Source organism: Anabrus simplex, chromosome 3 (genome assembly GCF_040414725.1).
Source record: "Anabrus simplex isolate iqAnaSimp1 chromosome 3, ASM4041472v1, whole genome shotgun sequence".
Classification (NCBI taxonomy): Eukaryota; Metazoa; Arthropoda; class Insecta; order Orthoptera; family Tettigoniidae; genus Anabrus; species Anabrus simplex.
In genome coordinates this window covers 285,462,402-285,477,753 of record NC_090267.1, presented here as the reverse complement: position 1 = coordinate 285,477,753, position 15,352 = coordinate 285,462,402, and the positions used below count along the sequence as shown (strand labels likewise).

At 40.4% G+C, this 15,352-nt stretch overlaps 1 protein-coding gene across 1 annotated transcript in view; it reads right to left on the bottom strand.

Moving 5' to 3' along the window:
- Positions 1–15,352, bottom strand: part of LOC136867230 (condensin-2 complex subunit H2) — a 266,034-nt gene that overhangs the window by 229,916 nt on the left and 20,766 nt on the right. The window contains exon 2 of the mRNA XM_068227053.1: positions 936–1,082. Coding sequence (XP_068083154.1) covers positions 936–1,034 — 99 coding nt within the window. The 5' untranslated portion in view covers positions 1,035–1,082. The remainder of the gene's footprint in view (positions 1–935; positions 1,083–15,352) is intronic.

Below are 15,352 nucleotides of genomic sequence, written 5' to 3'. Positions count from 1 at the left end.
CTACTACCATATCATACGCAGCTGATCAGGAAGGCTGTGGCAATGATCAATGAGGGACTGCTTGACAATGCATCTAAAATGAAATTAAATGTTCTATCAGATCTCCACTTTGTGGTTGAAGATTGGAGACACATAACCTCGTCAACCATTTCAGAACTGCTTCAGAAAGTGCAGCTTTATGACTGGAAGATGTGCTTGCATTAATAGACCATGAGACATTTGACTGGCTTGCATTCAAGCCAGCTGACACTGAAATTAATAATTATATCACATTCGACTATTATCTGAGCATTGTTGAGGTCCGAACTGTAGATCAAACCTTCAGTTCAGAGGGTCCCACGTTTGATTCCCAATTGGTCAAGGATTTTAAACATGTCTGATTAATTCCTCAAACTCAGGGGTTGGGTATTTGAGTTCGTTCCAGTACACTTCTCTTCATCTACACACAACACACCACATCGAGCGAGTTGGCCATGTGGTTACCTGTGAGCTTGCTTTGGAAGACTATGGGTTCAAACTTCACTGTTGGCAGTCCTGAAATTTGTTTTCCGTGGTTTCCCATTTTCACACCAGGCATTCTGCAGCTGTACCTTAATTAAGGACACGGCTGCTTCCTTCACACTCCTATCCCCTTCCTATCCCATCATCGCCATAAAACCTATCTGTGTCAGTGCAACGCAAAGCAACTTGTATGAAAATATATCAACGCACCATACTACCAACACCCATAATAATATGGTGATCATTTGACTTATTCAGTACAAAAAAAAATCATAGGATTATTTCCTAACCATAAATTTATCATACCAGTTGAGAAGACAGTGACAAACATTTTTAATAAGTAAAACACAAATGCAAGTAATCTGCCATTACAGGTATTTAAATTTGTCATACACAATACAGCTATGTGATAATTTAAACTGATTATAACTTACTGCAGCTAAATCAACCTCCCAGTTTTTAGCTGGGTCCTGAAGTGGAGACAGCAAAGACACAATGTGAGAGAGAGTACTTTGGACATCTGAAATTCCCATCCTGGAGATATCGTTTTCTACAAGGACAAAAAAAGAAAAAAGAGAAGCCTGAAAAGAAATAAATAAAATAAAATTAGAACAATCACAAATTATTACAACACTTATTCCACTTTAAAAATGGTGCAAAGATGGCAATTATAAGAAATGGTTGAACAATTCAGAAAGCAAATCAGCACTGAATGTATAACAATAAACTTGACACAATATTATCAACTCTATTTCATCCATATAAAAATATATTAATATGTCCACTATGTAAATGATAAGATGCCAAAACGTACATGCATGTTTCTTATTCTACATCCCTTGTGTAAAAAATACCTGAACACTCTTTTGACAGAATGTGTTTGCAAGGGTCTGGATTATTTTATTATGACTTAATGCCATTCAAAGTCCAATCAACAATACTCCATTCAGGAAGGAGTTATCAACTGATTTAATTTTACTCTATCAGAGAAATTACAAGAACTTCTTGTTTAAAAATTGCAATTATTTAGTTCCTTGTACTGCATTAAAGCAAAAATGTTGCTGAACCAACAAGCTCAAACAACAATCTACAAAATGAATCAAAAATTGAATACAATATAAACTGAAAAATGAAAGAAAAGCCATTCAAGTCTTCCTAAAACACTGTTTCCCATAGAATTGATGGATTTTTCCTTTTCAGTTAGTGACCAGTATTGTGAATTATAAGAGAAGCATACACATAAGGAAAAGGAAACAAAAATTTAACAATATGAAGTTTATATATTTTATTATTTTAAATTAGGTTACTTTGCCAACCTAAACCTACTAAATAAGATTTGTTGTCCAAAACCACCAAAGTGAAGATAAGCATTGCCAACTCAATCAATGAACACTGATCTGCATTTAGGGCAGTTGCCCAGGTGGCAGATTCCCTACCTGTTGTTTTCTTAGTCTTTTCTTAAATGATTGCAACGAATTTGGAAGTTTATTGAACATCTCCCAATGGATTTAAATTTAAGAATTTTATATCTGTATTGAACTGAGAACATAAGAGAGGTAACTTAAAGGGCCCACCTTTTCAACACAAATAAATGTTACAATGGTTAAGTTACAACATTTTTTTTTTTTTTTTGCTTTACGTCGCACCGACACAGATATGTCTTATGGCGACAATGGGATTGGAAAGGCTTAGGAAGTGGAAGGAAGCGGCCGTGGCCTTAATTAAGGTACAGCCCCGACATTTGCCTGGTGTGAAAATGGGAAACCACGGAAAACCATCTTCAGGGCTGCCGACAGTGGGGCTCGAACCCACTATCTCCCGTTTACTGGATACTGGCCGCACTTAAGCGACTGCAGCTATCGAGCTCGGTAGTTACAACATATTTACTTGGGACTAGTTTCAATGCTATTTAGCATCATCTTCAGCTAAATGTGAGAAATAAGCATAGGTACATATATACAAACATACACAATACACAAAATATTATAACATTATGCTTAAATGGGTGTAAAATGGGGAATAAAATAGTGAATAGATTTTCAATCACAAGTTCAGAACTTGACAGTCATGACTAATGACTATGGGATACTGCAACCCTGGGAAGGAAACTGCCTGTTCGAGATCATCCTGTGACGTCTGCTAACAATGAAGAGGTCGTGTTTGACACTATACAGCGTAGCCATTGCACAGGAGACAAACATCAGCCGAGCGTCTGTTATGCGGATATTGTATACCCACGGGTTTCACCCGTACCATCTGCACGTACACCAGGAGCTCCATGGTTATGATTTTGATGCCCGGGTGGTGTTCTGTTAATGGATCCTACAGCATGGGGACACGGGTCCTGCTTTCCTATTTACGGACGAAGCACGATTCCACAACAATGGAACCATTAATCGCCATAATATGTATTTCTGGAGTGTGGATATAATCCCCATTGGGTGCGACAGACAGCTTTTAAGTCACAGTGGGGTGTGAATGTACGAGCCAGCACCATACCCAATGCAATGATACATATGGTCTTTCACAGGGTCAAATTAAAAAAAATCAGTCCTTGGAAGCTATCAAGTATGCAATCTTACCACATCCCAGGAATCTGGCTGTTAAAAAAATTCATATATGGGATTCGAACCTCGTACCTCGAGCACTGTCCACTCTCACATATATCCCCGCCCTCTTGCCATGTGAGCTACTGCAACACTTGACCTACGGCGCCCACTACCCAGCCTATACAGTAACGTGCTCCCGGTCTGCCTCTTGTTTTAAAGTACGTGTTCTGCGTATCTGTACTCGTTTTACGGGTTCATTCAAGGTACCCATAATGAATAAACAGTGGCGTTCAGGATTCCTACTGTCTTCTACCCCGTAAACACACATCTCGTTATACAGGATGAATTTTTTCCACCGTGTACAAACTCTAAGGACTGATCACGTAGAGGATACAGAACAAAAATGGTCTAATGAACGTACGTCCGGAAATGCATGGTGTGCATGCTAGCGGCCATGTATTCAATCATACTTTGTTACAGAGACTGCAGGCCAATACACGCTGCACCATACCGCCATATTTACAGTATGCGTTTCCTCCTAGAGGATGATACAGTTCCTCATACGTCATGCCCTAGCGCCCTCACCTGCCATAGTCATTGGTACTGTTGTGTCCGAGTCACTTCTCGTGCTGACTCACCGGCTGGTGGATGTGTTACAGCGTTGTACACAACGGTTCCATATTCCACTCGAGAACTTGCCAAGACGGTGTTTACTTATGGCGAGGCAAATGGCAACGGGCTGCGCGGTTGTATCAGGAGACCTATCCCTGCCGACAACAACCACAGCATTCAATGTTTGCAACAGTGTTTTGCCGTTTGTCTGAGACAGGGTCGTTTAAGGAAGCAGGAAATCATGAAGGACGTACCTGCCCTGTTCGGACACCAGACGTGGAGGAAAATATGATTAACACTGTGGAAGGCGCCTGCCGTGTCAGTACACGGCAGTTGGCCTGCCAGTACAGGGTAAGCCACACGACCGTGTAGAACATTCTCCATGACAATATATTGCTACTACCACTACCACTTACAGCGTGTGCAGGGCTTACTAGCAACAGACTTTTCACATCAGGAGCAGTTTTGTCACTGGTTTATTCACCAGGCATCCACGATTCCGGGATTTGTGGCATCCAGTCTATTCACAGATGAGGCCGGTCACCTTTATGTGGAGTGGTATCTTCAACATTCATAACAGTCATCTGTGAGATGCAGAACCCCCATGGTTTGGTGCCAGCGAATCATTCAGCAGCAGTTCAGACGGAATGTGCGGGCCTGGATAACTGGCGACCGTGTTTTGAGACCAGTCTTCCATCGACATTCCCTAACAGGCTGGAACTATCGGAGTTTCTTGCGGGTGACTTTACCTCCCCTACTGGAAGACGTACCATTGATGATTTGCAGGGTTATGTGGCTGCTACACGATGGGGCTCCAGCCCACTTCGCCGTGAACGTTCAGACGCATCTCAATCATGTCTTTCCTGGTCGATGGATCGGAGAGGAGGTCCAGTTGCATGGCCTGCTCGTTCACTAGATCTCAACGCGTGCAATTTCTGATTATAGAGCCATCTCAAAAGTATCGTGTATGCAGAGCCCATTCCAAATGAGGAGACACTGGAGCAGTGTATTCATGCTGCCTTTGACACTGTTCGGGTACAGCCTGGCCGATGTGAACGTGTGAGACAGAACATGCTACGGTGTGTACACGCATGCGTGGAGGCACATGGAAACCATCTTCAACACATACTTTAACTGTGGCTGCATGGTACAGCGCGTATTAGACCACCATCTCTGTAAAGAAGGATGACTGAATAAATGATCCCTAACAAACAAACCATGCATTTCCGGACATACGATCAATAGATCTTTTCTGTTCCATATCCTCTCCTCAATTGATCCCTAGAGATTGTACATGGTGGAAAAAATCACCCTGTATTACCCCGGTTTAGGGAGAGGGACCGATGTTTTTCAGAATTGTAGTAAATGTGAACGGGAGATAAAAATGGATCGCAAGGGGCTGGTGGAACACCCGGTATAATGGATCCTTACCGTTGCTTACCATCTTTAAAGATACACACCTGTTTTCACACTCCTCAACAATTGCTTTGAACCCACCCCATTGGCTGTTTACATTTTTATTTACCATGTTCCACTGATCATAATTGCATTTTAAAAATTTCCCCATGCCTTTCTTATCAACCACATGGTATTACCTAACAATCCTACTTTACAACCTTCCTTTCTATCATATTTATGTACTACGACAATTTTTTAATTTACAATTGGCTTTGTCATACCAACACAGAAAGATTTTTTATGGTGACGATGGGATAGGAAAGGGCTAGGCAATGGAAGGAAGTGGCCGTGGCCTTAACTACAACAAAAAAGCTACATGATCATTTATACCATCTATCATTTCAGTTTCTCTATAGAGCTCTTCTGGTTTTACAACCATCATGCCTAGAAGATTTTCCCCTTTGGTTGGTTCTACTATCTGATCTGTAGTAAACTAAGTATCTCCAGGCCTAGGGTAGAGAAAGTGAAATCTGTCTGCAAACGAATAAGGGTAGAAAATCTCCAGGACAAGGAAATTAGACAGAAGTACATGGATATGATTAGTGAGAAGTTCCGAACAGTAGGACAGTAAGCAGGTTCAGGATATAGAAAGAGAATGGGTGGCATACAGGGATGCTGTAGTAGAAACAACAAGGGAATGCCTAGGAACAACTGTGTATAAAGATGGGAAAAGGCAAACATCTTGGTGGAATGATGAAGTGAGAGCAGCTTGTAAACATAAAAAGAAGGCTTATCATAAATATCTCCAAACAAGGGCCGAGGCAGACAGGGATCTGTACGTAGATGAAAGAAACAGAGCAAAACAGAAAGTTACTGAATCCAAAAAGAAGTCGTGGGAAGATTTTGGTAATAACCTGGAAAGGCTACGTCAAGCAGCAGGGAAACCTTTCTGGACAGTAATAAAGAATCTTATGAAGGGAGGGAAAAAGGAAATGAACAGTGTTTTGAGTAATTCAGATGAACTCATAATAGATCCCAGGGAATCGCTGGAGAGGTGGAGGGATTATTTTGAACAGCTTCTCAACGTAAAAGGAAATCTTCCTGGTGGTGTTGCGAACAGCCAAGCTCATGGGGAGGAGGAAAATGGTGTTGGTGAAATTACGCTTGAGGAATTGGAAAGGATGGTAAATAAACTCCATTGTCATAAAGCAGCAGGAATAGATCAAATTGGACCTGAAATGGTAAAGTATAGTGGGAAGGCAGGGATGAAATGGCTTCATAGAGTAGTAAGATTAGCATGGAGTATTGGTAAGGTACCTTCAGATTGGACAAAAGCAGTAATTGCACCTATCTATAAGCAAAGGAACAGGCAGGATTGCAACAACTATTGAGGTATCTCATTGATTAGTGTACAAGGCAAAGTATTCACTGGCGTCTTGGAAGGGAGGATGCGATCAGTAGTTGAGAGGAAGTTGGATGAAAACCAGTGTGGTTTCAGACCACAGAGGGGCTGTCAGGATCAGATTTTCAGTATGCGCCAGATAATTGAAAAATGCTACGAGAGGAATAGGCAGTTGTGTTTATGTTTCGTAGTTCTAGAGAAAGCATATGATAGGATACCGAGGGAAAAGATGTTCGCCATACTGGGGGACTATGGAATTAAAGGTAGATTATTAAAATCAATCAAAGGCATTTATGTTGACAGTTGGGCTTCAGTGAGAATTGATGGTGGAAAGAGTTCTTGGTGCAGGGTACTTACAGGGATTAGACAAGGCTGTAATCTTTCGCCTTTGCTATTCGTAGTTTACATGGATCATCTGCTGAAAGGTATAAACTGGCAAGGAGGGATTCAGTTAGGTGGAAATGTAAGCAGCCTGGCCTATGCTGACGACTTGGTCTTAATGGCAGATTGTGCCAAAAGCTTGCAGTCTAATATCTTGGAACTTCAAAAATAGGTGCAATGAGTATGGTATGAAAATTAGCCTTTCGAAGACTAAAGTGATGTCAGTAGGTAAGAAATACAACAGGATTGAATGTCAGATCGGTGATACAAAGCTGTTGCGATCAACAGTATTCTGTTAGAAGAAAGTCAGCTCCCAGACAAAACTATCTTCACATCAGTCTGTTTTCAGACCAACTTTGCTTTACGGGAGCGAAAGCTGGATGGACTCAGGATATCTTATTAATAAGTTACAAGTAACAGACATGAAAGTAGCGAGAATAATTGCTGGCACAAACAGGTGGGATCAATGGCAGGAGGGAACTCAGAATGAGGAGATAAAGGCTAATTTAGAAATGAACTTGATGGATGAAGCTGTACACATAAACCAGCCTCAGTGGTGGAGTCATGTGATGTGGATGGAGGAGGATAGGTTACCTGGGAAAATAATTGACTCTGTTATGGAGGGTAAGAGAAGTAGAGGGAGACCAAGACGACGATGGTTAGACTCAGTTTCTAACGATTTAAAGAAGTATAGAACTAAATGAGGCCACAGCACCAGCTGCAAATATAGGTTTGTGGCGACGTTTATAAAATTCACAGGGGCTTGCAGACTGAACGCTGAAAGGCATAACAGTCTTTAATGATAATGTATGTATGTATTGGTTGGTTCTATCACTTTCTGATTCAGCTATCCTCCCCATATTACCTTAATCACAATTTGTTGGTCATGCTTTCGGTCATTTGCATTCTCTTCCCAGTTATCATTTAGTAAATTGAGATCACCCACTACAATACGAAGGCAGATCAAATATAAACGGGATTTTGAATGCACCGCTGGTGTTAGTAATAATTCTGAGGCGGGGCTTTGCCAGGATGTTGGTGGGGGTGTCTGGAGAAGGCATTTGCACACATGAACAAAGGTGGAGAGCTGGGTTGCTTTAGTACACCATGAGTGAGCATGAGGTGCAGACATCTGTTGCACAACACAGCACAATCAAATTTCCCGCAAAAGAATTTTTGAGATGGCTCCGCGCACAATTTGGGGAAGAAACACTTTCGCAGACTCGAGTGTGCGAGTGGGCTAAAAAAATTTGTGGCAGGAGAAGCTGTGGAAAATGAACCTCATGATAGGAGACTGTGAAAAAGCATCACTGCAGACAACATTGTTGCCATCCATGACATTATTGGAGAAGATTGGCGAATAAAAAATTTGCAAATTGTTTTAGCCATTGGAATAAGTTACGGAAATGTTCAGACCATCATCCGAGATGAACTCCATTTGAGAAAATTGTCTGCCAGGTGGGTTCCTTCTCTCCTCAACCAGAAAAAAAAAAGACTTTACAGCAGAAAGTTTGTCAGAGCCTCCGTTGTTACAAGGAGGAAGAAGAGGATTTCTTGCGTCATATTGTGACTTGTGATGAAACTTATGAGCATCATTGCACCTCAAAGTCAAAGCAAGCAAGATGGAGTGGCGGTGAAGAGACGATGCAGGTCCGGTGAAGGCCAAAACATGCCCATCTGCTGGAAAGGTCCTTGCAACCGGTTTCTGGGACTACGTGGGCATTTTGCAGGTGGATTTCTTCACGAACAAAGGACAATATTAATGCAGCCTTTTGGATGAAGCAAAAGCTGTGTATCACAACAAGTGACACTGGCAACAGAACCGAAACGTCATTCTTCTCCATGACAATGCAAGGCCACATACTGTTGCTTTAACGCAGTAAGAACTGGAGGAAATTCACTGGACACCTCTGGAACATCCTCTGTACAGTCCAGATTTATCGCCCTGCTACTACCATCCTAGGTAGGGCCCTCATCATCTTCATCTTCGCAGATATGCAGGTCGCCTAATAGGCCGTCTACTAGAAAAAGACCTGCACCAGGCCTCTCCGGAGGCCATACACTATTATTTATTATACCATTAGTTTTGACCATTCAAACAAGACCTAGGAGGACAGCGGTTCAATGATGATGATGTAAGTGTACAAGAATTCGTGCGCACCTGGCTCCGCATACGTCCCTCTTCTTTCTATCAGGAAGGCATTAAAAACTTACCAAACCGATGGAGAAAATGTGTATCGAAGGCAAAAAAGTGATCCCCATATGTGTATTTTTTTGGTTGATGCAATAAATTTAAAAAAAAATTATTTCCATTTATATTTGATCCGCCCTCATAGCATTATATTTAAAAATAATTCTGCATGGACATCAAGTCTGTATACCCTCATCATTTCATCCTCATCATGATGCACAAGTTGCATAGGGCGTTAAATCAAGAGACCTGCACCTGGCGAGCCAAACATGTCCTCGGACACTCCCGACACTAAAAGCTATACATCATCATTTTATTATCCCACAAAAATATCAAGTTGCCTATTATACATATATATATGGGACAGTCAAATGAAAACCGAAGAACCACTACGTAGCCATGGAATGGTTTTATTCAAAAGTAATTCTCAAAAGCGTTTATACATTTATCTCACTGGGAGACGAGACGATCAATTCCAGTTTTGTAGAAAGAGGTAGGTTGCTGACATATCCCCAAACGCACCCACTCTTGCACTACCTTGTCCGAATGAAACAGACGCCCACGAATGTCTTTCTTCAGGTCACTAAAAATGTGAAAATCACAAGGTTAAATATCCGTGCTGTACACAGTATGTTGAACTGTTTCCCAACCAAATGGCTAAAGCATAGCCTTCACCAGATTGGAAGTATGGGGACGAGCATTATCATGCAACAGGATTTCTCCGTCCAACAGCATTCCAGAGCGTTTTGACTTTATGGCACGTCGCAGTTTCTGCAAAGTGTCTTCATAGCGCTGCACACTGATTGTGGTTCCATGCTCGAGGAAGTCAACAAGCAGAGGACCCCTGCAGTCAAAGAAGAAGGTCATCATGACTTTACCGGAACTTGTGTGAACAGCTTTGGATTTCTTTGGCAGCAGAGAATTGCAATGTTTCCATTGTTGGCTTTGCCATTTGCTCTCGGGCTTGAATTGGTGGCATCACGTTTTGTCCCTGTGATGATAGGTACAGAAATGCATACTCTTTCTCGTGGTACCATTATAGATGACTCAGACATGATGCCATTCTGTCAATCCTTTGTCCCTCCTCAGTTGATGAGGAACCCACTGCATGCAAATATTGCTGAAATGCAAGTTATCTTTGAAAATGGCATGCATGGATACATGGCTAATGCTGACCTGAACACGAATTTCTTCCTCCGTGATTCATCAATTTTCCCGGATAAGGCCATCAATCCGCCGTATCACATCAGGAGCAATGGCTCAATGGGCCTGTCCTGGGCGCACATCGTCTTGCAGTGATGTGCGCCCTCCTCGGAATCTCGTATGAAACTCGTACACACTCGTCGTGGACATGCAGTGATTGTCATATACAGCAGACATGCGATAATGAGTCTCGCGTACTCCAGCACCCTCAGCCAAAAGAAAACGAAGCACACTTCTCTGTTCAGATGTGCTAACTTTCAAAAGCCAAAAATCAGCAAATTATTTTGCAGCATATCCCAACATTTTACGGCACATTTGATGACGTAACGTTGAAGAATATCTAACAATTATCCTACTAATTATGTCATTTCTCTTATTCATTTTTAAAAAAATAAATACTGAAATACTGCATGTATCTGAGCTTTAGAATACATGATTCTTCATTATAACTGCCCTAAGCTTCTTTATAAATTTCTGAACTAGATTTATGCTCAAAGCACTGGCCTTATTGAACAGGTTTTAAGGTTACTTTTTTTTTTTTTTTTTTTCAGAATTCTTTTCCAGGAAACCTTGATCTGAATTGAGTTTTGTCCTTGTAAATATGCTAAGAAATAGTTTCACAGTCAGCATTGTTGTGTGGAAATGATAAAATAAAAAGCACTTCGTTAGAGATTCTGTCATATTTAACACCACCACCAGCTGATTGCATCTGTCTTGCCAGTGCACAATGAACATCAATTCTCTCCAGCTACTTAAAGAACGAGAAAAAACCTTGGATTTTCGAAAAATACAGGAACACTAAATCTGCTCTCAAAATAAGATAAGTCTCTGCAATCAGGAGAGAGGGAGGAAGGACCAAAAACAAGGAGTCACCTGCTTAAAAAAGGAAAGTTGGCACGTCCATTTCTACAGCTGGACGAACACACTAGACCAGTCCGCGCATCAACTTAGACATAACCCAACAAGTGCATGCACCTGTGAGTTGCCACTATACAGTTCTTCTACCACAGCGATGGCAGTATCAACACGCAACAACTGCGTTGCCATCTTTTGTGCGGAATGTGCATTATTGCAGGTGTTTGGTTTTATTTGACTGCCCCTTATATTTATTGATAAACTCAATGACTTTCCAGACATTCTGGGTTGCCACAAGAACGAGTTTAAATACATCAAAAAGATAACAAAATGAAATTTGAACATTAACATCGTCTGATAAATAACTCTAAAAGATCATATTTCCCATCCTTCACTTTGTTGTAGCTTACCTGCCTCGACGATAAACACTCAAGTTCTGCGAAAAAATTTCTGCATCCATAACATCACTTCTCTTTTTTTTTGCTAGTGGCTTTACGTAGCACCGACACAGATAGTTCTTATGGCGATGATGGGATAGGAAAGGCCTAGGAGTTGGAAGGAAGTGGCCGTGGCCTTAATTAAGATACAGCCCCAGCACTTGCCTGGTGTGAAAATGGGAAACCACGGAAAACCATCTTCAGGGCAATATCACTTCTCAGCAACGATTCAATTCCCAGTGTTCTCCCCAGAAATTGTCATCAGCCCAGGAATGAGTAAATGGACGGGGAATACTACGTGAAACATGAATATGATAAAATTTCAAATTTATTCTCCTCAGGGCATTAACAATAATATCAACCGATAAACAGTAACTGAAAAATTGAACTATTTTAGTGTTATCAGGAAAAAAAAAAAAAAAACAGAAGAGAATATTCTGAACCTCTAGTGTTCTTCCGCTCGTTCATAATCATGCAACACTGAGGCTTACCACTTGGTCGCTGTGGAATGCCACACGGGTTTGCAACATCATGCAGAATCGAATGCTCACATGCGATTCCACGCTAATCCAGACACCGCTTGTGCACGACACTATGTGAAGTCAACCTAAACCTTTAAACTCTGATGTAACTGATGCAATTATGCTGAGAATAATGAAGATTTTTCATTTAAATAAACAGTTTTACGGTATTTATGTCTTAATTTGTAACACCCAATGACTCAAATATTTATTAATATGATGTAACTAGCACATATCTAGGTTATGTTAACTGGGTAGCCTGTAAAATACGCAGGGCTCATTAACAAGGTCCTAGGAAGAAAACTGAATTCCTATTACAGTATCTGGTAAATAAATATCTATTAAATTACTTAATTCCATTCCATTCCTTACAATACTTCAACAGTTTAACACTAACAATTTTATGCCATCTTTACTTCCTGCATCCTATACTGTCATCACCGCTCCTTAGCCCACCCCGTTTCACTGAATGATTATCCATATTTTCCAGATAGAACTGCCCATTCAATTTTGTCTAAAGTTTTCCATTTAATACATTTGAATGGATGCATGCAAAAATGGGCTAACCATAATTTTCTTAAATTGGAGGAAAAGAAACTTTCCCACTAATGGAAAAAATACATTTTTTGAGGATAAAATTAACATATTTTCTATTTTCATCTGAAAGAAGTAGCTTTATTTTTAACATTGGCAAACCACTCTAACGGTTTTATTGATAATCACGATGGGGGGTTGGCCAAATTATGTTCAGATGCAACCACTTAATCATAATCCAGCCCACTGAAGACAGGTTCCTCAAATGATAGCTGGTTGTCGTCATGGGGTAGGTGCCAGGGGATTATACCGGTATTTACTTGGAGGAAATGCAGAAAAAACCAGGGTAAAACCGTACGAAGGATACCGACTGTAAGCACTGGGATTCAAACCTAGGATCTCTGAACATCACAGCTCCTTAGCCCTCTCATGGAGCATGAGTAAACACAGCCATGGAGGTGAATGGAACACAAAATACTGGGCACTAGGACATGAAAAGACAAAAGACTTTTACCTTTTTTTTTTTTTTGCACACATTCACAGTCTCCATCCAAGCTTTTCTTTTCCCTCGGTTCAACTCTGTATGTAATGTAAGAATCACCAGTAACCCTGTTTCTTATCTGACTTTTCCCTTCTTTTCACATTTTTTGAAACTTCCACTGATAGAACCCTCATTACGTACACATCAATAATATTCAACTTCAAAAGCAGAAGCCATCTTTACTTGGTTTGTAAACAGACAATATGCCCAATAAGAAACAATAAATGTCCATATAACATTTCATAATTTATATTAATTTATTACACTGAATACTTAAGTTAATGCCTTATTAAAATGAAAATAATATTTGCATTTTTGATTCCATTTTGATTCAACATTGTACCAAACCAGACATGCATCATAGGCTACCTAATTCCGTAGTGTTTGAATCCTGCTGATACTATGGCACCATCATACGCAAACTTCTAGTAACAATCAGTTAGCCCAACTTTGTAATTCTATCAAGATCATTCGGATACCCCAAGAACTTCAAAGCCTTGTATTTCTTTTAAATTTCCTGATGGTAGCCCACTTCAGTAAATGTAGTTTATATCTTTAACAGCAGGTGGCAGCATCTAACTTAATTTTTACAAATTTGATGGTTAGCCTGTTTTTGTGTGCGTCCATTCATTTTGTCCAAACCAATTTTATCCAGGGATTCCCATCCACATTTCTGCTTCCTACTCTTTATTTTGTTGATAGTATTGCATTAATAAATGAAAATCCACAGCCTGTTCCCAGTCATTCAACCGGATCAGGAATGGAATGAATGAAGCCCCATCTAGCGGCGAGGATAGGAATTGTGCCGGCTGCCGAAGCCTGTCGCACTCCTCTGGGGCAATGATTAATGAATGACAGATGAAATGAAATATTACTGGAGAATGTTGCTGGAATGAATTATGACAAAGGAAAACCAGAGTACCCGGAGAAAAACCTGTCCCGCCTCCACTTTGTCTAGCACAAATCTCAAATGAAGCGACCGGGATTTGAACCACGGTATCCAGCGGTGAGAGGCCGGCGCGCTGCCTCCTGAGCCACGGAGGTTCTCTAAATGTTATTTATTCCTATTAAATTACTTTTGACAGAGACTGAATTACTGAGTCAAAATTGGATAGAAAACAGCTTCCACTATAAAGCATTATCCTTATATTATTGATGACTGCGTACTATTTCTCCGATACGAGCTTCATTTACAGTGAACTTCTTATTGGCAGATGGATGCACCTGTGTATACCACCAATGAGTTGTACAACAATTTGTTCATTCATTTGCAGTTCGTCTTGCAATACCTCTATAGAAAAACTTTGATACTCAGTGCGATGTTAAAGCACTAGTAAAATCAATAAAATACCTCTATGAATTTCCATACCAACGGGTGCTACATTATCATTAATTTCAGAAATTCACTATGCCGACACTAACAACTGAATTGTGAATATTCCATGTTTCAGGTGGGGACCTCAGTGGTTGCGCTCACCTTCTTACTTGTACAATTGAGTCCCTAACATACACTTACTCCACATAGTCTATAACTTCACTGAGTTCATATCTTGCAATGTCTGCTATCATATCAAAGGTATCCACAAAATCAATGAAAAGTATAAATGGGAGATAAAATAGTAACGAATGTCTTCTTGTGTTGTACCCGTTGTTGTGTATGCCCTTTTGTAACCTTCTGATACAATTTGGCAAATTGCCTGGGTGATGCCTTAAAGGAGGCGCCAAGAAGCAAAACTCTGTGAGTGCACCAGAACATTTTTTTCAGGAAACACGAAAAACGTCTTACTTCCTTTGGCTCACAGATATTCAAAATTCCTTTTCATTGTAGATTTATATTCACTTATGGACTATTTTTCTGACAATCTTTAAAATATTGGGGTTTTATTTTTTTAGGTATTACCTAAAACGGTTTGGATTCACCGAGTTTTGCTCCTGTTTTCATGGATCTAGATAGGTTTGCTTCTGTAGACATATTATCATAACGTAACTGGAAAGAAGATGCCTTAATGCTGGTTCAAATGAAAAAAAGAAATTATTTATTGAACTACAAGTAAGTGTGATTATATAGTATATGACATCAAATGAAAGTCTGCAAGAAGTAAAAAGGCCACAACCTTTCAAGTCCTGTCCTGTTCCATCGAAATTACACAGGCAACTGTTTGTCTTCTGGATGAATTTTAAACTCTGAATCCTCCGCATTGTTCACAGCAGTTTGAGAATCGATCAG